Consider the following 25,833-nt stretch of genomic DNA (forward strand, 5'->3'; position numbering starts at 1 on the left):
TATTTAAAGATCTATGAACTATTTCCTAATAATGCCCTTTACATAGTTGCATCTATAGAAAGCTAGTGGAGTGAGAGCAAAAAGGTGCAGCATTAAAAGACTTCTCCATATCAGAAATGATAGGTTTATCTACAAAGTAAACCAAACACAAATCAAAGAGAGCATTACATAAATATTTACCCTGTCAAATAGAAAGTCAGTGTCAGAAGTTGGTGTTTAGATTTGATTTGCGAGTGTAGGAAAATACAGTATGCAGTCAGTGTACAGAGCACTGCAGCTCTCCATTCCTAAAAAGTTATCAGTGCAACATAAAGGAATTTCTAATGATATCTTCAAAACAACAGACCATAAGTCATTGAGCTGGGATGGGGGAAAGCTACACTAGTTTTCTACGTGGTGGGCAGCCACCGGCTTTTTACAGGCTGCCATATATGCGTTTAATTACATCCGCTTCTTCCTTGTCCAGGATGCCCTTGTCCACATATGCATCTGCTTGCTGATCAATGAAATCTCTCAGCTTTGAAAGATCATAATCTGAAAGATAAGAATTAATTTACACAATAAGTTATACCCATAATATTGCTCCACTTAAGAAACAATGCCATTGCAAAGTCAGTCCCACAAAGGCACTTATCTAACGCAAAGGGAATTCACCACAAGTACAACTTGTGAAGCAGTAAAAAAAGAGAACCACCCACACAAAGTCTTCTTCCATCTCTTGGCGGTTTTACTACTCAAGAGTAATAATCATCTCTTGCTCTTGCTTGTTTGATGGTAAATGCCCAAGTAAGAATATTTTCTGGTTCAGAGATCCGGTGTTCTAGTCTGCATGTGAAAGCTGGTGTTAAAGCCCTATTATTTTCACAGTTGTCATGGATTTAAATCAAAAGTATTACACGGACTGTTTCCAGTAAAATTCTCACTTACTGCAGACACCTGTATCAAATATGGGCTTTTTAGAAAACTCAGGAAATTAACTTCCTGAAACTAAATGGCAACAACATAAATATTTACATCGATACAGAACATAACATCTTGATTTGAAAAATATTGCAGAGCAGTCTTTATGACAGTGTTACTGTCAAAGAAGTCTTAGAGAGTCTGTATGTCAATCTGCAATACAGTACAGGAAAATTCTTTCTCCTTTTCTGATAGATGGTTGCATCTGTGCAGCATGATTCATCCTCTATACATTAAAAATATTTTCCTATGGTAGAAAACATATAAAGCTTCATCTGTTAGAATCACAACTTAGTAGTCTGGAAAACATTGATGTCTTAGGGCTTTATACCAAGTTAAATGAATTAATATCTTTCACAAAACCAGATTCATCCTGAATATTTCAATATACATTATGTTACTACTGATTTTGTAATGCAGCCCAATGCATTTCACCATATAGCAATACATGGAAGGACTTGCTTTCAAATTGAATGTTGCTATCAAAACAGAACATTATTTTTCTGGCTTTTTATAGCTAAGTGGCCAAGAACATGTAGAAGTAGAAAAATATTAAATAAGCAAATTTATGCTTGTGGTCTTTTTAAAAACAATATAAGGCAATTACAAGTGACTAATTCAGAAAACATATTCAAAGCTCCCCACTCCTTCAGGGATATCTTTTCCATATCTGAGCTAGCAGGAATTTTGCCATTTGCTGTACTGAGGCATGGATTTCACTTTCACTTTGTTATGGGCTTAAGAAAATTTAACCCATTTGTGGCTTCATCTTGTCTCAGTAATATGGCATGAAATAGCAATTTAGTAATAAGGTTGTGAGATTTGATCCAGGTTGATAGAATGAGTAAAAAACACCATGGAATTGTGGAATGGAAATGAATGGAATGACAAATACTAAATTAATGTAACATCCATATTACCTACATTACAATTCCTAGGCTTTTTTTTTTTTTTCCTATAGTAGTATTAACAACTCCATTATTGAACAGACATGTGAAGGCTGAATTTCAAATACAATCTACATGGGATTATAACCATTAAGATACCAAATTCTGGCTAATTTGTGTATTTCATGGCAATTTAATCTCTTTTTTTTTCTAGAAGTCTCTTAATTTCTAATGCTTATTTACAGGCTATTAATTTGTGCAAGTAATTAGATAAATAACCACAACAGCTGCAGCATTACACTGAGCTGTTGAAACGGCTACCGTATATGAAGTGAGGTCTCATTTGCACATTCAAATGAAGCCATTTGCTGTGCTTCCTGCAATTAATTGCAGAGTTTATTCCTATGGCGACTCTTAGTGTCATGGAACGACCTAAGTGTTCTGTGAAAAACCCAAACGTGCTATTTGCATTAGGTGAGTCACAGCTGTGCTCCTGGGAGAAGTAACAGAACACACAGCAGCCCACACCCAGCGGTGGGAGAGATGTTATTTTCACACCAGAGCGGAGCTGCTCTTTAAAGAGCACAGGTCTCACAGATCAAGCTAGGGCTGGGAGACAGTAAGGACAGACCAGAGCATCAGAGGGACAGAGTTCTGTTCTTCCTGTATATGCAGACAAACTCTGGACACAAAAGACAGTCAGGCCAAAATCTGGGCCTGTGGCACATTTCTCTTTCATGCCGCCAGACCACTGAAGGTAACTTGCATTCTAATGAGACAACTGATGTTTTTAAACTGGGAAACTGCAAATAAATGTTTCCTAAGGTCGTCAGCCATTGAATGAATTCTAACTTCCACTGAAATTCATATAATGATCTACTTGCCTGAAAAAAACCTAAACCTCTTTGAGTATATGCAGGGAGTAAAACAATCCATGCGTAAGAATAGAGAAGCCTGGCTCTTTAATGCATGAATTACTTTGTAAATCATTTTCCTGCTAGCTCCCAGATGCTAGATGGTAGTAGAAAAGTGATTGATGGGCACATAAATAACACCTAATCTTGTACTGAAGGAACACAACAGTGCATTCACTGACTGTACTTCCCTTATCATCATTGCAGGAGAACTGAATTAGCATTTTACAAAAATGACAATTACGGAAAAAATACAATAACTATGATGTATGGGAGACTAAGGACTGTTTTCTGATTTGGTCATAACTTACACTCACTTTAAGGCTCATTTCCATTGCCAGAGGACAGTAGAGAGATTTTAGTGTAGATGAAAATCCATTTACACAGAAAGCCATGCATTCAGCACTAACCCAATGGATCAATTTTCTGGAAGTATGAACATCATTTCCAAGCAGATAAAATGCTATCGATCTGCACAGCCATTTTCAGGCTGCAGCAGCACGAGATGAAAGGTTACTGATGAGGAGGAGTTAGGGGCTGCCCTGTCAGTACATGTGATACAGAGAAATAATAACGTGTGACTGAGAGCTGATTATTATAATTATATTATTATTATTTTTTTAACAGACATTTGTATTAGAAATGGCAGGAAATCTTGAGCAAAAAGTACAACTGTAGTTGTTGCCATTGTGTGGAAATGGTTTTAAGATGGGAAAAAACAACTGTAGCCTTGAAAGAAAAAGTCCTTCCTGGTACAGAGTTTCTATATAGGAAAATGAATGCACTGGGCTGTAAGCATGCCCTTGTCACTGAAATGTGATTTATATACACTATGGCTCACAGAGGGGGAGGCTAGATTACCCAGGGCTAATCTTATCTCAGATCCCCTTCTGCTCGGCTGGCACATGAAGGATTTTTCTCGCCAGGCTCCACTCGTACCCAAGGGATGGATCCCTGAGCTAGGAACCATCACTTACAGAGCGGGTGACAGCAGAAGTCCCGGCAATAGCAGAATGAGGGGATAAGAAGCTGGTTTCACATCTTGAGGGAAAACATGATATAGATAAATAAAGGCCTGTGAAAAATAAGCTAGAAATCCTGCTGCTGTTAGACCCCTCCCTCCAGCTCTCATACAGCCATGTCTCCGAGGAAGAGTCAAATGGTGGAGCAGCTGGTGAGCAGACCCTGTGCATCTGCTTCAGTCAGCGCTCCCTTTCTACACAGCTTTGCATGTGAGAGATACAAGCCATTAGCTTAGATTTGGGCAGCAATCCAAGGTAATACAGTGCTAGTGATATCAGTTTGTATTTTAACTATTTAATTCACAATTATAAATCAAAACTCACTGCTATTTGTGATGGCACGCACAGTGCTAGCCAGATGCACTGAGCTTTTCTAGACATATCCAGGCATTTAAACAGATGTTTATCTCCTGTACAAAATCATAGTTAAAAGATATGTTGAACTAACAAATGGAACAATGTAATTAACATACTATTGGCTGGTGACAGGTAAACAGCTGTATCTATCTGGGTGGTACGTGAATAACATCCATCTTAGTCACTGTGCTTTCTGTGGGCAATGACAGTTTGAGACAGTTTCCAAGAGTTTGCCTTAGTCTGCTATTTTCATTTATTGATATAAATAATACAGGTCATGTAACAGTTAACTCGGAAGGTAACTCATTACCACTGCAGCAGACATGCAGTTTTATGTTACTATTATTTAACTGGTAATACAATGCTAAGTTATACAATTTAAGTCATACTTAAAGTTTTGCAATGTATATGGTGCATTTTACTTCATACCTTCTTTGTTACCTTGTTTGTTGTGCTTTTTTAGCCATTCTATGTTCTTCTTGATTGCTTCCAAATATGTTTCAGCTTTTCCTAGAGGAAAGGATAAGAGAAATTAAGCACTTACATCAATGATTGATGCAGCCTGTTTAACTGAGTGAAGGTGGATACAGCAAAGGCAGATTAAAACTATTCTTAGTTTCTGTTTAAAAGCTGAGTCCTGTCAACCTTAGTCAGTGAGAATTCCCGCAGACGCTATGGGGTTTTATCTGGACAAGATTAGTCACTCACAAACGTAGAATCAGGTCTTTTTTTTCTATCTCTATGCATAACTCTTGGCAGCATCCCCAGGTACCCTGTATGAGAATTGTAGGAAAGCTTTATCTTTTGGATCATAACAACTGTTCAGCAAAAATGAAGCTGTTAAGACAGTAGGGGTTGATTTAATAAGACTGAAAGCATTGACTGTCTGCTTGTATACAAAGTGTCAGAAATCTTCATTCATCAGTACAAACAGCATATCACAGATATAAGACTGTGAATGTTTTGGAAAGACAAGTTGAAATACAGCTACTTACACCTGCTGAGAGAAAGGAAGCACTAAAAGCATTAAAATGACCATAAGTCCTTTTTATAGCCAAAATTTTGAAGTATGGCTATTTTTGGACCAGAAAGCACACACGATAGAATTAGTTCCAGGATTACCTAATAAAGCCCCTAAGGAAATATTCCAGCTAATGGATTTTGAATTCTTAACTTGGCTGGAGCTGTATTGATGTAATGCTCTAACATTTGTCAGGAAAAAAACCTAGTGTGATTAGCCTGTAGAAAGCTATGCCATTAGTAAGTAGATACAGTACCAGATAGACTGCAAAATTTGAGCTGAGAGTGCAAAGCTAGTTTTATAGAAGTTATTCTATGAAACAGCATAGAATATTGCATGAGACAAAGAACCAAATATTGATCTAACTTCAACGTCTAAAAAGGCTGGATGTTTTTTTTTCTGAAGGTAACGTAAAATAACCTGAACCAAACTGCACAGATAAATCTTCAGTAGACAAGGTAAACATGTTATTTATCACTTCCCATGGGTACTGAGACAATTTCTCTTTACTGTGAAATTGGACAGCCACCTTCAGATACTTTTCTCTTCACTCAGGTTCAGCACTGCTCATCTTCACCACTGTCAGAAAAAATTTCTTCTACCATCTGTGACTGGCTAATAATTTGTAAGTTTACACTGCCCATGGGGTGGAACCATGCAACGTGGACAATAATGTGTAGCCTTGAGAACTGTGATTCGTCACTGAGCATCTTGCAGTGAAAACATGCAAACAATGAAAGGAGCAGTTCAAAGCAGGTTACACTGCTTTTTTGTTTGTTTTTAAACAAACATAGATCCTGATGCTGGGTACTTAGCAATAAGAACGCACTGAAAGGCCTCTGCCCTAACATACACACCTCCTTCACAAGTTCAGCCCCCATCACCTGACAAATCTCCTCTCTGTACTTCCCTTCTTAAGGAAGCCCTCCAAGTCTGGTCAGTAAATTGTTCATGAAGGTTTTTGAGTACAGAAGCCAAGAGCTTATTCTGGAGGTGCATCTAGACTATGGAACCCACTCTGTCAAAAGATACGGCTGAATCTGAAGCTACACTCTGTTACTTGCCAAACTAATTTCTCCAACTTCACCTCCCTTCAGTAAGTCCTTCATCCACACACAGACAGAATGAACGACCTCTTTTCTTATAAGCATACAAACAAACCACTTCTAAAGATTATTTCTACTACAAGCTGAGAGAGAGACAAAAAAAGTATGTAGGTATTTGAGAGCTGTGCTGGATGCCACAGAAACTGAATATATTTTTAATGGAAAAGTAATACCAAAGATAAGAAAAGATTCCAATCACTTCAGGCACGTGTAGCAAAAACAATGGCTATTTTGTACCTCTGGGCTCTTCGCTGTTTCCTGCTGCATTTTGTTCTTCATTTTTTGTGGAATCCTTCGAGATTTCATATTCCTTTTCCATTTTAGCTGCTTCTTCCTTGGTACTGTCTGCTTCTTCACTACTCTTGTCTAAGAAAACAAAAATAAGATTAATTTTGTATCCTACACTCCAAAAGCATTTTTATATTATGTCAGTATGATCTCTAGGGAGTAAAACATTATGACTGGTGATTGAGGAATAAATCTATTGGACACTGTCTCAAATCAGTTTCTAAAGATCAAATTTACCCAATATCCAATGTCTGCGTCTGCTCTTAAAAAAGTAGCTGAATACAGGCAATTAAAATACAGTAATATGTAGTTCATAAAGGCACATTCTTTGTGCAGAAAAAAAAAAAGAAAATTTGTCATTCACCAGATCCAAAGTTGACAAAGAATTTTTTTTTACCTGACTCTTTAAAAGCATTCATATGGCTTGTTTTTGTTTTTGTATATGAGTAACACTTGGACTTCATTGAAGAAAAGGGAGTTTGTGTGAATGTACTTCTCAAAGTGAACAATTAAGCAAAAATTCCTCTCTTCTTGTCATTTAGACATCCACACTGTGGCTACAGGTCCTCGAGAGACCATATCTCTAATTAACAGTCTATATTCTAATGTAACTTACCTGTTTTTAATTGAATGGATTACACAATGTGTCATTAAACAGCAATTTTCAGGAGAGAAAATTATAGAATTAGTACCTGCTGGTTGCTTTGGTTTGCTTTTAGTGGAAGGATTCTCAAGTTTCTTCTTTGTCTGCACAGCTATCATTGTATCTAAGTTTTCTAGAAATGAAGGCAAAAGGAAAACCAAACTCCAGTTATTTTTCATCAGATATGATACAGAAACTATACTATGTTCTTTATTACACCAGTTTGAATGGTGAGTAGAACTCTGTAAGAACAGTCAGAACAGTCTTCATTCTGTTCTCTGATGAATTAATGTAGAGCTGACACTAAATCTTAATTAATATTTAGCGAGAAAAAAATACTAAATCATGACAATAGGAGTATCAAATATGGCCAGCATGTATAAGTAGAGTAAAAGTGTGGATATGAGTTATTTTTTAAATCGCATCAGTCACAAAATATATATAGCAATGTCTGTTAGCAATTTACTCAGGTGAAAGCAATGCAAGGGTTTAGCACCAAGACTGTGAAATATGTAGTTCATCCTGCTAGGATAACATTCTCCTATTCTCCCATACTGCATCTCTAATAAAAGGTTTAAAATGATATTTAGATTAAACAAATGCTTAAAGTGAACTGATTTTCAGAGTTCCTGAGGTCAAGCATTTAAGTGAAAACCCAGTGGATGGCAGTGGCCACGAATACATCCAAAATTTAGCAAATCTAAAAACCTAAAATCACCTAAAATCTAGCAAATATTTTTCTATGCTAGTTTTAGGGCTGAACTCAAGTAAAAGCACTTTTTCATCAAAATGTATATTTCAGATACAATAATCACATGCCTATGTGGGAAAAGTCCTTTTTATACAACACAATAAAAACATCCACAATAAGGATAATCTCACAACCTGTCATATTTTCTCAGTCAACTTTCCCTTTATATAAGTGGCTGAAGTATTCAGTATTAGATGTGGTAACAGAATAGATATTACAGGGGTAGTAAATATTTTAGATTGTCTTATGTTTTGGGCCAACCATTTTATCCATCAGCCTAGAAGTGTGTTTTTCTATCAGAGAGATTGCTCAGCACTGAAATGTAAGGATTTGTTTCCTGAGCAAGCACAGTTCTCCTCACGGCAGCTCACCATAGGCAATTCTGCCTGGCATCTGATGAGAAGCAACATAATCCTGTCTGCCTGCATCATCTATGTTTTGTTATTTACATAAAACTGAAATGTAAGCAGTTTTTGCTGGCAAGCTGCCTAATTGCAACCTGTCAATTTTACATCACATTGGATTGGTAGTGGGTTTTTTGTTGTTGTTGTTTTTTGTGTGTGTGTGCATGTGAAAACTATTTTAATCTGATTTTTGACCTTGTCCTATGACCTAGGCAGGTCTGAGCTGGGTTACAAACTGGACCAGACATGGTGATAAAGAGAAAAAACAAGCCAGTGTTATAGTGGTGGTACTGATGCCTCACTTATCACTTGATCCAGAACTTATTGTAAAAGCTGTAAATATTTCTTTCAGCTGAACTTAAGATTCTATTTATTAACTATTATTAAATATTCAGTACCATACTAATATTCTGGCAGGAATATAAGGATTTCTCTGTTGCAAAAAACACAGCTTTTAGGGTAAGATTACACAGCTAAGAACACTGTGCTTCATTAAAACATCTTAATGAAAGCAGAACATTAACCTGGTATTCATCATGTAAATATATTCACTTAAAAGCCCTTTCTAAATCCAAGTGAATACATTATTCTCCACTAATTCATGCAACTGCATAAATGTCACTAATTTTATGGTTTAATCCAGCAAAATCTATCAAATCAGGCAAAATCTAGTAAATTAGGCTTAAAAGTAGATGTTAAAATATGTTAAAATGGCACACACACGTAAGCACTTTGATTTGTGAATGCCTGTCAGGTTCTGTCCCCAGAGTAGTCACATTTGGGTGCTGATGCATTAAACCTGTATTAGCAGAAAAAAAAAAAAACACTTTTCACAACTAAAGTCACAGCGAGGCTCTACTAGAAGAAGGATTTATAACCCACTTACATGTCTTTAAATATCTGCATAATGATAGTTTCAAAATATAACGAAACAATTCAGAGTTGTTTTGTTATATTGATGGACTGTGGTGTCCACATCCAAGAGGTACCTCTGAAGGGAACGGGATTCATTTGATTATTTCTACAGACCCACCAGAAATTCAACATTTTCCCTGTGCTTCTTGATCTGGCTAACAATTTTGTTTTAGTTCACTATGAGTGCTAATATACAGGACTGTCTTGTCAAGTACAGCGAGATGGCAACATGCATTGCGTTCCAGTCATACCCATTAAACATCTATATCTGTGTATGAAATGTAACACAGCACTAGTTGTCCAAGCTTTGTTACTAAAGCCAGACTGAATATGAAAACAAAAATATTACATTTAACAAAAGTTTCATGTTAACAACAAAGGTATGGACAAGTTTATATGAACAGCCTTTTAATGCGGACTACATTTTATAGGAGAAATAGTGAAGCTGTCCTACTAGCTGAATGGCACATCAACCTCAATCTCAAGATCTCACAAGCAGCTGTATTTCCTGTGTAACAGCGTTCTCTCTGTAAGCCTGTTCATGTTTATGGAGATCTACATACATAATTATGAAAATTTTACCAGATAATCCCAGTTCTGATTGAAGAGGATGTATTGCTCTTTTCCCCCCTTTAGAATTAATATCTTTTACAGCTGGCATTGCTCCAGAATGTGTTTGTACTTATCATATGGGGCTCGGCCCTGGCTGAACAAAGCTTGCTCTGAGTTCCACTAATGGTGTGAGTCATCTTCTGAGCCAAGATGTGGCTGGCCAGCAGCTAAGCAACTGAATGCAGTGTCTGGAGGCTTAACAAGAACCGATTGATTACTTTTCCGGTATCATCTCCGTAGCAACGTAATTTTTACAGACTAAAAGTTCAGAAAGGTAATGACCTTTCTACAGAGCCAGCCACTTATTTGAGATGGCACTAATTAAAACAACAGAACAATAATAACGGAGCTAATAGAAGCAAACGACGTCAGTAAATAGGTCACGGCTGCGGCGGCTGGCTTTCCGAGGAGCAGATCATCTCATCACTGGAACCAGACAGCAGCAGTCAAAAGATCTGGTTTCTGCCTCACCTCCCTTTCTGCCTGCTGCTTTGATCTCAAGTGACTCACTCAAGAATCCATTTTTCACGAGGGCTCTATTTTGGGGAGGCACTGTGAGGCAGCTGAGGCCCAGTTTCTGCAGGCACCGCGTGCCGACAGATCTCGGCTGAATCTGGAAATGCAAATACCCATCACTTTGGAAGCTCTGTGCTGAAGTTTTTCAAGTGGGGGATCCAAAAAATCTGGATCACATAAAAACAGAATGCGTAACTTTACTCTGGGAGAATGCACTGTAGCAACACCCTTCAAGCCTGTTGAAAAAGATACTATATGGAAAAAAATAGTACAAATTAAATGGCTTTTTTCCTCATTAGAGAGACAGAAATTGCTGTACTAGTTTCCGAGTATTACCATTTGAGTATTTAATGGAATTGGTAATGGAACTCTGACACAGACTCCTCTATACAGACAGATTCATGGTGTTTTCTGGACTACTGGTAATTTTCCAGCAGAGACTTTTTATCTGCATAATTTTCTTGTGCCCAGGAGGCAGTTTCACATTCTATCCTTGTCAAACTGACTGATGCTGAGATTTCAAGTCATTAAACTTCCACAGAAAGGCCTGCTAAAAGGCTGTATTTATTAAGGGGCCAAAAAGGATGGCCGTGAAACCCAAGATCAATCTTAACGATAGCTACAAAATGAGTTTACTTGATGAGTTCACACACTACAGCAGCTTCAAATGGAAAGCTTTGTGCTGATGACTGCTTATATATGAGATGCACATATTTCAGGCATCAATTCTGTCTCCTGCAGTAGGTGATCCATGAGAGACTGCCTTTTGTCAGCACTGACAAAGCTCAGGATATGAGTGTCTGCTTGTGACTGTCCATGGCAAATAGCATACCAGCTTAATTCCAGGGCCAAACTCCCCTTTTACCATATGTGAGTGTCGGTACTGTCAATATCCAGTGGATTTCCACTAATGTAGCTAAAAGCAATGCAACCTTCAGTCATCTCCTATCTTAATCCCTCTCATGCCTAGTCAGAAAATTGGAGAGTTGTGTACTGGATGAGGCCTACACTTTATTTGATCAATATATTTTCATATGCCATGATGGCTCCTTACAGAATTACTAAGAAGCACTAAGAATTACTAAAAAAGAGAAAGACGATTGTATACCAAACCCTACAAATTTGTCTTGCAAACCTCCTGTTCTTTTCCAGCTTCATGCCCTACATGTCAAGATATAGCATTTTCATTTTGAATCCTTCTGTTTGACTGATTTGTCACAACGGTGTGCCTTAAGTCCAATGATGCCATGAGGAAACATGCCAGATGACAATCCTCAGGTAGCAGCATGACTTGTAAATGGGTTACAGGAAGATATCTGGAGTGATGTGAAATAAAACAGCAGCAGTATCACTTGACTATCAGATGAAAGGCAATTTAAACCATAAAGCACAATATAGATAGGGATGTTTTGAGGTAAACAAAGCTCTGGCCAAGTCTTCTTAATTGTCCTCATTTATTTCCCCTTTACAGATCATTCTCAGATTTCTCTCTTCAGGATTCTAGAGGCATTTCCTTTACACTACTTCAGGTCTCCTAGAGCTGTATGATACAGTCCTTCCTTAATCCTTTCCCCATCTGAGATTGCCACAAGACCTGTGCACCCTCCTTAAATGCTCTGATGTCATGCACTTTATCAACATCATGGTTTGTGACTACAGCAGCTCACAGACGTCTGCACTGCAGGAGTGAGCCAGAGTTTAATTTTGAGAGTTCAGTGACAACTTATTCACCATACAGACATATAATCATCTCAAATCATAACTTAAGATCTCAATGCTCAGCTGTGAGAGAGATAGTAAATGCAGAAAGTAATTTTTAAAATGCAGATATTAAATACAGTAAGAAAAAAACCAAGGCTTCACTCTCCTTTCTTTAGAAACTGGATGATATACTTATTTATCAAAGACATCACCAGGAAACCATGATTTCTAACAAAGCTGGGGAAGAACAGAGGAGACAGTAAAGGGAAACAAAAGAAGCTGCAAAATATTTACAGGAACTAATTGCAGATTTAAAGTGTGAGTATTGATTAAGAAAAGAAATGAATCGTAATATATTCTTTTTGGTTTGCAGACTTCTATACATGATTTGATAGTCATGCAATGAAAAAAAAATCAGTAGTATTAAAACTAATGAATATCCCTCAAAAAAGTGGCTGAAAAAATTTATTTCCTATGGATATTGGAAAGACTATGCTATCATGTATGTTGTCCTGCTTAAGTGATGCCCATAATAACTTACTATAGTGAGTAGAGGTCCCACTTACTAATAACTCTGAGGTTAGCAGACTTTGCACACTCCACATTCTTTCATCTCACCTCCATGCACATTCATCTTGGGTTCAACTATTCACATATACTTTACATTATCACTGCTGCTGCTCAGTATTTGGCCCACTGCCCTCATCTGAGCTGCCCCTGATTTCTGTTTCTCACATATGTGAGTGTCTTTGATTTTTCTAGGAACAGTACAGCATACTGAAATCTGTCACTTCAGTCCATCACAAAATAAATAGCAGAGAAAAGAGAGCTGCCTGAAATTAAATGACTCCCACTGATAGTTGTGTATGGGTAGTCATATGATAAAGTCATATCTGGCAAGGAAAATCACCAAAGGGAAATTCAGATAAAGACAATAAATTAGAGATTTAAATGCTTATAAAGAAAGCTTACAGTATGAACAAAGGTCTTTAAGAAAAAGGATATTACAAAAAAAGGAAGAAGAAAGTATGATTATGCATGGATGGTTCCCTGCAGTTCATCTTCCATGTCAAACTGAAGGAAAGAACAGAAATTCCACCTGACACCGTCCATCATGTGCAACCTCTGGTACTGGACTAGCCACACCTTCTTTCACCCCTTTCAAAATCACACACTCTGTATCAGGAAGCATTTGTTTTCGGAGACTGAGTAGAGAAGGGATGATGCCACAGAGCTGCTCTTTGCCTCATACTCTTGGCTCAATGCCTGATCTTGCCCAACTAAACAAATATCAGGATCAGACCTTTGGCCTGGAGCATCTGTGCTAATGAGAACTTCAGGGATTAGTCACAGTATTGAAATGAATACTCCCATCTCCCAGGAAAAGTCCAGAATGTGCCTGCTATGCACTGCTCTATGCTGGGGGAACTGAGGAGCTGTGCCTTGCTCAGAGATGGAGCTGTGAAAGGTATCAGGCATGAATGTGAGACAGAACAGCTATCCCATGTGCCTCAGCACAGATGGGCAGGGGCACGTTAAATTGACATGGGGACTGTCTGCCTCTTCTACTTCCCTTAGAATTTTGTCACGCAGCCTCAGCCTGGCTGAAAGAGAGTATGCCTATAGAAAAATATCCCAACAGTATCTTTAAAAAAGGACCAAACTAATGAGTGCATGTGTACCCAGGCAACAGCTCACCACTGAGCCTTCTCACTGGGACTAGTGTGCCCTCTTCATTGTGCTCTTCTTTTCAATTGCCCACGGAAAAATGGGTAGAAGAGGTAAACAGAGACATCTGTCCATGTCCATTTCTAACCAACACAATCTCCGACTCAGTGGCGGGGGAGAGAGTGGCTCCTGACAGTGAATCAGAGCTCAGGGGAAGCAGACAAGGTGGCTTTGGTCTAGGGAAGGAGGCGGCTGTGACTCAAACACTGCGTACTGATGAACTGCAGCAATCTTTCCATTTCCCTGCTAATTAAAGGGGATTTTGTTCCCAAACCAGCTTGCTATGGTCCATGTGGTGTACACTGTGGCTACACTAAACTAAACTCTCAACAGGGAGGTGAGAAGTAAGATCCCCCTCAGAGACAGCAAATTTCCAGAACGCTTAAACTTAATTTTCTTCCCACAATATTTTTCAGTTGTAGATGATACAGAGGCTTTGATTTAGAAAGTGGAAAAAAATCCAACCTGAAATGGCCAACATCAATCATAAGATGCAATAAAATATTCATTATATACAGTATCAAGGTGAAACCTCTACATGCCTGTGAGATAAAAAAGTATCAAGGGCAACAGTTTGTGCTACATGCACTAGTACATAAATGAGAACTCCACACAAGAATAAAAGGTGCACACAGCTGATTCACATTTCCAGGGTAACAGTTCATTGGGTAATACAACTTTCAATTGTAGTGGGGTGGCAGTGAATAAACTTGCAGCAAACCTTGTAAGCAGTGTACAGCAGCACAATATAATCACTGCACTGTGTAAAAAGAATTCATACATACCCACTGTTGCCTCTTAAGAATCTGTCTGTCATTTCTGAAATATTTATTTTTGTTTTGATTTACCAGGGTCTAATATTTCCTAGAATAGTTCTAAAGTTCACTCACTATTTTGGTCTTATCAGTGGGAGATGATTTACAGATGTATCTAAACAAACAGGCAGAAACCATTTGTTTCTGTTTCAAAGCTGACAACAATGTTATTAACATCAGCGTATTACAAAACTATTTTGCTTGATGCACTTAGAATAAATGGAGCTTCTATTAGGAGGGCAGTGGACTGATACTGGACTGATACACCTTCATTTTTAAAATCAGCCACAAAACAGCCTGGCATGAAGGAAAACTCTCCGCACACAAAATTCCTCTTCTCTCCGCAGCATAGGTGGAGCATTCCATTAACGCTTATGTCCTGTGATAATTCTGATAGGAAAGCTAGGAGTGAAGCTCCACCATGACACTAGTACAGAGTACAGAAACAAAGAAAAGTGCCATATTATTCACAAACTAATATTCAGCAGTGTAAGTATATGCTTGCAGTGCATTTCTTACTCTGCTTTACTAAAATCAAAGTGAGTTCTCCTATTGGCTTGAACAGCATTCCCTTTTCCCTCAAGGCACTCAGCACCATGAAGGATATAGATCTTCTCAGTTCTGCACGGAAAATTCAGCATCAGCCATTTATACAAAAGTAACAGCATGAACGCCATAAATAGTGAAATAATTTATGCTATCAGTCAACTTCCCTGAGAGCTTCTTGCTGCTTTCTGCTGGTCATTATGTGGAGATATTTCAGCTCTTTCAGTCTACTCACTCTCTGCACCTTTGCCAACAGCAATCATTGTTTCAGTAACTGACATCCTCTCAACCTGTGCAGCAATATCCTGTCCATCCAGCAGGTTGGGGCAAACTAGAAGGATTCAGCTCCTTGGGCAGCATTTTCTAGATGCTGAGAAGCAGCCCAAGCATAGATAAATTGATTGGATGTAATCTACAAGCTATCAGTGTAACTGTGATCTCATATGACCTTATAACTTCAGTACCAACAGTGTCTGTCCATTCTTAGTAATGCAAAAAGACTGTGAAACAGATTTCAATCTTCAGAGGGCAGATAGGCTTTCTAGAAAGATTTATGAAACCCTCTGAATAGAATAAAAATGTATCACAGGGCTTTCATTCCATAGACTTTGCTCCCAGTATATCAAAATACATCACCCAAACTTAGGAAAGTGATAGAAGGCAGCAGCATTATGCCATCAGCAGGGCAGTTAACAAATGTGCAATTTGGCTGAATGTACAGTTTATGTCTGTTTGTTACAGTCTCTCTTTAATGCTCCCAGAACTATACTTTCTGAATACATGCTGTAAAAGACAAGTGGTATTTTTTCTCATTTCATATATATTAATACTTTGGTTTCTGCTTTTTGGGTTCTATGTTACAGGCTATATTTAGCATTTGAAAAGCTTCTAAATATGTATTACATGATACTGATTGTGTATATTAAAACATCAGCTTCCTTTCCCTTGCATTTCTACGAGTGCTTGGATGTTTTTCTTGTGAACCACATTGCAGCTAGATCCTTTGTAACTTGAAGCTAAACCTAGTAACATCATCCACTGCAGCAGCAAGATACTTCCCCTGTAGAGTAGGATACAATGATGATGACATAATGCTGTGGTTCCCAAATCCCAAACCAGCTGTTACTGGTATATGCATTCAAATTCACTGTTCTCATGTAAAAGGCACAAAAGCCTGGGACCTGATTCAGTAAATGATTTATTATCTTGAATATATAATCCTGGGACTGAGCTTATGCATGTCTTCGCCCATAGAGTGAGGAAAGGTAATTTAGGCAGTTTCCTACTGTAATGTAACCGAGAGTGTACTTCCATTCGCCCAGAAACAGTAGTTATTTTCTGCCAAGTAACATGGGATCTGCTAACTAATTTTGGACTGAAGGAGCAAATAAGAGTTGCCAATTTTTGGCAATTATTTATTCTCCCTGTCAGATATTCATACTAATTCCTTCATCTGCTGAAGATGAACATAGCAGTGCATCACTCCCATAAACTAGACTGCACTGAGCGACACAGTACGTATACAAGCACTACTAGGTGTATTATATTGGGAATTTTAGGTAAATAAGGGTAATAAAATGCTGAAATGCTTATAGATCCTGCAAGAAGCTAAATTCTTTCTGTGCTATCTTCTCATGAATATTTGAGAATATTAACTCAATAAATGAAAGTCAGTTTCAAAGTCGTTTCTCCACATCAAGTCTAAAGCAAAGAATACCACAGAAGCAACTTGAGACCTATGAGAAAGCTTTTTCCTCTACAGTAAGTTGCTTTGATGGAGTACAAAATCCACCTCTCCTTAAATCACTAATTTGCAAGCCAGCATCTGTCTACATCAGTTGATAGTCTTGCTTTAAATCCATCCTAAGTCAGATCTCTCAAATTCTTAAACTAATCCCCATCTTCTGTATTATGTTATCGCAGCAATTTGATTCCACAGTTACAGTATTCATTTACCCAGAGCAAAGCTAAAGTGAATAAATATCCTGAATTTTAGCAGGCAAAAATACTTCCCCAGTGTAATGCCATTATCCTGATACATCAGGAACGAATTTAACCTACTAAAGTTTGGTACAACACTATCAGTGAGAGCAATATCTACTCAAGTTATGTTGTCTTCCTTTGTAGATTGACATCACTTGTAATCAAGCATTTAATTATGTGCAACTTTCCTTGAGCATACAGGTAGGCAGAGAAATAAAGAAATGAACTGTAGAACAAAATGTCCAAATCTTCCAAAATTCAAGGACTTCTCAAAAAAATGAAAAGAAACTTGAATTCTTTAGAGGGGAGGTACAGCCATGCACTGAGTCATGAATCACTGGATATGTTACAGCCAAGTGATTGCTGATCAATCCATACAGATAGAGTAGCATCAATCAATCCTGCATCTGCAACCATCCGTATGAAACAACCCTACAGAAGTCATGAAAGATCATTGCCAGTCCTATTGCTGTGACAGGCTGATTTATTAAGCTTTGAAATTGCCTTGATGTAAACAAAAAAATTTATCAGGTAAACCCAGAACAGGAACACTTTAGAAAAATAAAAGGGTTGTACAGAGCTTACGCAAATGTGCCCTTCTTCTGTAGCTCTGCTTCTTTAACTAGAAAGGCTATCAACAGTCACTATAAGAGTTTGTAGAAGCCAGAAAGAGAGGTTGGTGAGAAAACAAAACAATGAAAAAACAAACCAAACAGGCTATTCCAAAATTTATCTTTAGGAAATTACAACAATTCTATAAAGTCACAGACCCTATCAGACCCAGGAAAGAGCTTCAAAAGCTCCTCCTATGCCAAGATGCTTTCCACACATGGAGGGAGTTTTACTTGTACAACCTGGTCAATCATTTAGAAGTAGGGCTTTAACATTTTGAATGAATAAGTCTGAAACAATAATCATAAGAGCAAGGAAGATGACAATATAACTACTGTTGGTAGAGTAAGAACATAGCATTAATAATGCTGTTGCAAAAAGTATGTACTCTCACCCAGATAGGAAACTCCTTCTTCTGGTGTGATTGTTCCATATTTAACCATCATCTTCACAAAATCAATCAGGGTTTTCATGATGGTTATTAAGGTCTCTTTCTCTTTTGTCTCTGTCTCTGCATGAGGGGATAAAGCAGAAGTAGTTCAAAAAGCAGGTCGGTGGGCAGATAAAGGCACAGAACTACTTATACTGGTTTGGCTCTGTATCACAAATAGTTCAGAGACCTTTTGGTTTGCTAGCAAACTTCTCAAATAACAGTGCACAAGATCATGACTAAGGTACTGGGAAAACAGTTAATATTACATGACTACGAAGATTGTGACTTCAGAATAGGACATAAACAATGTTTTACATGATAAAAATTGATGTTTATTGAACATACTATTTCTGACTATCCTCATGATCATAGATTCTTAGCTTTCCGTTTCTACTGCATCTGCTAAGCAACATTACTGCCATTTCTGCATTAGCAGCATAACACTCTCCCCCCACACTGTTACACAAGCAGCTTCTGCATCTCAGGTTGTCACCGAAGGATCCAGCAGAGCCAGGTGCTCTGTTAGACAGGGACAGTCAGAAACATACTCTCAGACTTGGCAGAGGACCAATCTCTTTGGAGAGCTACTGAACAGGTTTTCGTATTGCTCTCTGCAATTTAACACAGGTCTGTAGGATGCAACTAAATCTCCTCACCTCCAGCTTGGTAAAAATTGGCAGGTGAATAGGATAAAGCAGGAGACAAGACAGAGATGTGTAGTCAGTGGAACCCAATTCTATTTGCTTGATTGCCTCTTAAACTCAACATATCTTTCTGCTTTGTGAATAGAAAAAGGGGAAGAAAAGTATGCAAAACTACTAAGGGAAAATAAAAAGAACAAGAAGAATATGAGGTTTCTAGACTGGATTTCAGCAAAATATGCCTTTGGGTTTTTCATTCTACTTCTCCATTCAAGTGTTTATAGGGACAGTCTCAGGAAAGACTAAGGCTCCTGCAGGACAAAGGATCTACAGAATAAATTGCTGCTGACTGTGCTGAAGGTATGCTGGCTAAGAGAGTAAGAGCTGGTGTGTGGTGGAGCATGCTGACAAAGGGACTGTGGCAGAGTGCCACAATCTTGCCTGCACTAATTGGAAGGCAATAATGCCTAGCACCGGAATAGGAAGAGACATGCAGAGCTTTCACTGCAATAAACAGCAAACCTGTGGTTTGTGAAAAGGCTGGGAGGCTCAGACTTATTTACTGGTAGCATGACTGCAAGAATTCTACCCTGACTTGCTTGTATTTCTGTTGGCATAGGAGACAAGGACATTACGGGAAAGATCAAAGGAGAAGACAGTTTTCCAGTTTTCCATCGTGCCATTACAAGAATTGAAAGAGTTTAGGATTCCTGAATCACGTGTCTAAAGACAGGATGGAATACACACGTATCCCGTCGTGCAGTTTTGAGTACCACTGCTCCCAGTGTTTTGCCAACAAAATGGGTGTCTGGTATGTGACTTAGAGAACATTTTTAAATAACGTGGTCTCCTGCAACTAGGGGTGTCGTGGATAATACAGGGGAGCAGTGCAGGAGAAAACAGGAAATCTAAGCGCTCTAATGGAATGATAATAGCAGGCTGGCAAAGTCTTTAGCTACAGCAGATGAGAATGAGCCCAAATACAGCTGCCACAGGTGCAGAAATGAAGGAAAAGAGCTGCTTATCTTAGGTAGGCAGGGATCTCCAGCAAGAGAGGCTCTTGCCTCCAATGACAACCCTTAAATGAGGTGTGGGAAGGGGTGAATCCTGGCTGGACCCCTTCCAGTTCATTCAGGTGCATTGAATTGCATGCACCCGAGTTTCCCTGGGTTGGCTCTGCTTTCCCACCAGGTGTTCAATCACTGATTCAAGCCGTTACGTAACACTTGCACTAAACTCCTAGTTTCCTAGTTTTTCCCAAGATATGACTGTAAACACATGACAAACTCACCTGAGTTAAGACTTTTTAATAGTGCATAAAAGTTTGGAAAGTACTGGAGGTCTTCAAAATCATCTTCAGAAGGCAGCTCATTTCTTCTTTCCAAGATATTAGATGATGACCATGTGTTATCCAGTGTATCATCAATTTCCCCATTGATGAAACTATCCTGATCAGATTTGCTTGATGCCTCCACAACACACACAAAAATAAATAAATCTGTAAGCACATTGCTTTAAGTGATAGAGTAATGAATAGCATCATAATTATATACTGACATTTTCCAGGTGAAAATGAGATTTTTTTCTCAAACTTATTTCAATTTGGGATCTGGCTTTAAAATTCGATGTAATTCACTATTTGTTTTTGTCTCATATTATTTCTTTCTGAACATTGAGCTATTTATCAGCTAAAGGAAAGCAGTCTGGTGGACTATTTGTATTGTTCGGTGAATGAGTCCAAATTATTAGCTAAGTAATTACCAATTTTTCCTGTTGCTTTTCCTTTGAATCACTGTCTGCTCTGCTTGGAGGGTAATCAAAATCTTCAGGCTCCTTCTCACGATCCTTTGCTTCATTTGCAATTAGCTGTTGTAAAACCTCTGCCACTTCATCTTCCAGAGTGTAGGCCTGACTCTCTGTGATCTGTTAAAACATTTGTGCAGAGCATTTACAGAGCATTGCAGTTTTCTTAGAATTAAGGTCAATATGAAACCTGAACTTTTAACAAGTTGCTTTGTATCTGTTTGCTTCAAAGCTCAGCATAGCCAAATTAGGTGTAATAACTTCTCTCTTGTAGATGTGTATATACATACATATACATAAAGACATGGACACATGCCTATATATAAATGTACATATATGTACACATATACAAACACATATCAAATATATGTGCATACATACAAACTCCTACCTACACATACAGCCTCCAAGAGGAAAATGTAACCCCATAGGAGTTAGAGCAATAGAGTCCAGTTTGAAGAACTGTTTAGTAACCAAAGTATATACATACAGAGCTCTGCAACTGAGTATGTATTTTTGAACAACAACAATGGAATATGGTAATATCGAAAGGGAAAATGCAAATAGCTTTCTAGGTCATCTTCAAAATGGTTTTTTTCTGTGCTTTGTATCAGCTGTCACTTGAAAGACAACACTTTAATGTAGCTGTCCCTACACACCTTCCTTTGTAATCAATAATCAGTAAGAGCTGATTCAAAATCTCATGCAGAAAATATAAGAAAATATGAGTAGATTAAAATATAAGGATTCCATATCACAGTGGCTAAAACCATTGAGATATCCAGAAATTAAAGTCAAAGTTAGCCTCGGTACAAATCAGCAACAATGAGAAATGTACCCTCAGCTAATCAGCATGATCATATGTCCACTGATTGAAATAATTAGTAGGTGGGCAGGAATGAGCTCAGACCTTTCTCCATAAATATCCAAAAGTAATAGAAAATAATGAGCAGAGATATTACAAGGAAAAAAATAGGGCAGATATGGGAGGAGTAGAACTGGCATTTTCTCCTCATCAAAAACATTCTGCAGTTTGACATATTGTGTTGCAAAGCCAACCTAAGAACATCAATGCTGTTGCAGACAAACTGATGTGCCCAAACAGTCAAAGAGCTTGCCTTCAGTCTGAATCTCATTAATTTTCTCTCAAGTTCACTGGACACAGAGTTTGCGCCAACTGTTTTTTAAAAGAGCACCAAAGCATCCCACAAGAGAGCTACATGAAATATGAACAAGACACTTACAAGCCCCAGATTGAGAAGTTTGGAAACGATCTTGTCAAACACTCCTCTATCGTTTTCCTCATAAATCCTCGTAGCAATTTTTTGAACAATGTCCTCAGCAGTCAAGGGAGTGCCATCTAATTGATGAAGGCCATCTGGATCATCTAAAAGGATTACAGTTTAACTGTGTGCTATCTGTCCTAACTCACTTGGATTAGATTTCTTGCAAAAATATTTGCCTGTATTCTTTTTCCTTCTTCAGAACAAAGCCATGCTCATTAAAATATTTGGAATACTCTTTGCTACACACTTTGCAATGCATTACATCAGTATCAAAGAAATGTTATTCAGGTCCATTTACTACAGCTGAAAAGTACCTCTAAGACTGGCTCCTTTGAAAGAGCACAGAAAAATGTCAGGAACAAACTGTAAGTAAATTTGTAAGAGAGAATACTGCTCACCCATAGATACATATCAAATAATATGCATAATAAGCAGCATATTACAGTCTTATTTGGATTTCAGCAAATTAAGTTTTAATTATTTAATCATTACTTATGGGAAATAATATCATCATGACCACTGAGAAAGTGAATGTGATGAGTAAGCTTTGACCTGTGATTAGCACACCTTGATATAATTAAAAATACCCTGAACTAAATGCTTCTCCCAGCTCTCAGAGGACTCACTTAAACTACAAGTCAATTAACTACTCCTATAGTAAGGGCACATTTCTTTGGCCTTCACTGGCTGCTTTTAGCTATATGATGAGGAGAATCATTTAACAGACTTAACATTTGTAATGAATGTATACAACTTAGCTCTGAAAGGGAAAAGCACTTTTATACAAAGCAGAATAATTATATTTTCATTTAAAAATATGTCCCATTTTTTTCTCCATCAGATCTAAAGCTCTAAAAAACTGAATGCAAATTACAGTTGGATTTTTCTCCATGGAAGAAGACTGTAATAATCAACAGTAGCAGTTCTTTTGTATTGTATTTCAAAACCAAATTGCAGTATGACTAGCTTCTTCAACTGGAAATAACTGAAACTTCACTGCTGCAATGAATAGAACTCATAGTGATGAACGCAATATCTGTGACTGTAATCAGTTTGCAAGAGAAATCTAACCTAAAAATTACTTAAAGATTTTTACAGAATACCTTGGAATTTATAATCCAGCCCACTTTTAGTAGAGTCATAGTCATCCACGAGCCTGCGGTTCTTGGTGGAGTCTGCATCATCAATGGCCAATTGCTGTTCATACAAAGAGCTTCTAATTGACTCCCTCTCTTTTTCATTCCTCTCTCTTTCTGCTACTGACTTTAGCAGGTTCAAGTCATCAACAAAGGAATAATTCCTGAACTCTGGCTTATTTTCTGGAAAATACATACAACATGGAATCTTATACCTCTTCGAATACCATTATGAAGAATAACAAAAGAGAGAGGGATGTTTTACCTGTGGGAGCTATCTTTCTGTTCTTGTCTGCCTCAGCTTCAGCAATCTGATATACAAAAAATAAAACAAAAATCATTTAAAAAACAGAGGCAGAAGGAGCAAAATAGACTAAAATGTATGATATCTTACTTTATCAATAGCAGCCAAAGCTTTAATGCTTGGTCTTCATTCTAACTAGGAATTTGGCTTAATTGTACACACATAAGCTCTTGCCATTTCTTAGCAGTACCAACACACCCTCTGACTAGAATCAGATAACGCAAGAGACTGCACAGACTTTCAACTTTAGGGTAAATACCAGTTATGTTTTCCATTTTTAATGCAAGCTCTGAGTGTACTCCCCTAGGATTTGAGCACAAGGGAGTTCCTCACATGTGAGCTGTTGGAGCTGATGACCTGCTTTGGAGAAGATGACAATATATATATATATATATATATATATATATATATATATATATATATATATATATATATATATTTCTTAAAAATTATTGAAAATCTATTCTGTACTTAAAATACAGCAGTATTTACTGAAGAATCTACTTGTTTGTCATTTGCTAAGCCAGCAGGATATTCATGCATATTTCATCTGAGTGCTGAAAAGGTTATGAGAATACAAATAAGAGAAAACAATTAGAATATTTTTAATATTACGTACCTGTTCCTCCAAAGGTCTCTCTACACTTAATTGCCTGTTGTGTATAGCTTTATCTAGAATAAACAAGTGTATTCAGTTACAGGATGCACATGAATCCAAGGAGGCAGCACAGTTCTTCTTAATTTCTACTTTTCTCACATAAAACCTGGTATCTCAAATACGATCCCAACTGCAAGTTCTTGTAAAAATGTCTTGGAGAGCAAGAATAATAAAAGTCAAACATTTAAACAAAGCACGATTGATTGGGGCAGAGGGAGAGGTTCTGAAAATGAGGTAACAGAAACACAGTAACCCCTTTCTGATGAGAAAACATAAGGAAATTGGGAGAGGAACACAGTAAGAGATTGACTAAAATAGCAATAATCGGATTGGCACAAGCAAGATCTTAGAAATCTGATAATCCAGAGTGTCGGGAGGACGGCGAGCGAGAGCTGGGCACCGCTGCAGCGCGGCCGGGAGCACCGCCGCGAGCAGAGCGCCTCAACTCCGCTCCACCTCTCTCTCCACTTCGGTATCACACTGCAACTCCAGCGACACACTGTTTTGCGCCTCCAAAGATATTCCTTAGGATCTAACCGCTTTTAGCCAAGCGAGGGGAAAGTTTTTGCTTTCCTTCACCAACACCCCGCAAAACTTTCCTCATCTCGAAGACAACGGGTTCGTAAAGAGGCTTACCTCTGCCCGCGGGCTTCGGAAAGCCGTGCGCCCGGCTCGCCAACAGCGACAGCACCTGCAGCGTGACCGCCAGCTTGAGGAGCATCCTGCAGCCGCCCAGCTCCGGAGCCAGACCGGCTGCGGTCCCGCCCGCACCGCACCGCACCGCACCGCCCCGGCCGCCGCTCAGCGCCGCGGAGCCGCTGCTCGCCGGGCGCTGTCCAGCGCCGCGGTGCTGAAGCCGCAAGAGCCGCTCCGGCAGAACTCGGCCCCGCTCTCTTCCTCGCCCCGCGCCCGCGGAAATGGTGGAGGCCGCCCCGCAGCCCGCCCGGCCGGGGGAGGAGACGGGGGAGGGCTGCGCCGGCGGAGCATGCGCGGCCCGCAACGCGCCTGGGGGGCGGCAGCCGCAGTCACTGGCCGCCCCTGCCCGCTGCCGGCGCGGGGTTAGAGGCCTCCGAATGGGGCAGCCGAACACCGGGGTACACGAGCCAGAGAATGGGGTGGCGTGGCCTCACCTGCCCCGCCGCCTTTTGAACAGCTGAAGGCTTCGGAACAGGCCAAGGGCAAACCCGATCAGCTGGGCCACACAGATGTGGAGGCTTTAATGTGTCAAACGGGAAATGCTGTGCTGCAAAGCATGAAATGGAAACCCGGTTCTGTGTTGAAGGCCAAGGAATCACATACCTACCAACCCTTTCCAAGGGCTCAGTGGCAGTGTAAAGGCACAGCCATCAATGAATCTTCACTACAAAGACAAGATCAGAAGTTTAACTGTAGCACATCTAGTTCTATTAAATTTAGAATTAAAAAAGCACAGATGGCAATAGGCACATAGGCTAATTCTGAACATTTCCATAAATGAAAATGTATCCCTCTGAGGCACAGAGGAGCAGCAAATCCCCAGAGACCTGGGGAAGACATTTTCCCATTTTACAGAAGAACAAAGGATCACAGCAGTGCTTTTCAGAACCGCAGGATCTGCTTCCAGCATGGAAGATAAACAACGGCAGTCTTTCTTTAAAAAAGATCTTTTCACTTTGTAGTCATAAGGGCAGACATGCAGGGGTCAGCTGAAAACATTTTAACTGAGGAATCTTGGAGTGCCACAGTGCTTAATGCAGTGACTGCTAAAAAATAGCTAAAACTGGCTATGCAAAGACATAAAGGGGATCAATG

The 25,833-nt window shown here is 38.9% G+C and overlaps 1 protein-coding gene across 3 annotated transcripts; it reads right to left on the reverse strand.

Annotated features, from left to right (window-relative positions):
* Positions 1–25,833, reverse strand: SCG3 (secretogranin III). Of its 3 annotated transcripts, none has more exons than XM_031616577.2 (12): positions 24,679–25,833; positions 24,004–24,056; positions 23,346–23,391; positions 23,048–23,263; positions 21,903–22,045; positions 20,617–20,778; positions 20,147–20,324; positions 18,176–18,292; positions 7,248–7,331; positions 6,505–6,633; positions 4,582–4,650; positions 1–534 (listed from the first exon to the last, which is right to left on the reverse strand). In XM_031616577.2, the coding sequence occupies exons 1-12, from the start codon at positions 24,761–24,763 to the stop codon at positions 416–418; spliced, it is 1,401 nt and encodes a 466-aa protein (XP_031472437.1). In that variant the 5' UTR covers positions 24,764–25,833; the 3' UTR covers positions 1–415. The 3 variants fall into 3 exon arrangements, with proteins under 3 accessions (XP_031472437.1, XP_031472434.1, XP_031472438.1); XM_031616574.2 differs by having other exon boundaries at positions 4,570–4,650; positions 24,679–25,829; XM_031616578.2 differs by lacking the exon at positions 23,048–23,263 and having other exon boundaries at positions 4,570–4,650; positions 24,679–25,831.

The sequence above is a fragment of the Phasianus colchicus genome, chromosome 12, assembly GCF_987193195.1.
Source record: "Phasianus colchicus chromosome 12, bPhaCol1.hap1.1, whole genome shotgun sequence".
Classification (NCBI taxonomy): Eukaryota; Metazoa; Chordata; class Aves; order Galliformes; family Phasianidae; genus Phasianus; species Phasianus colchicus.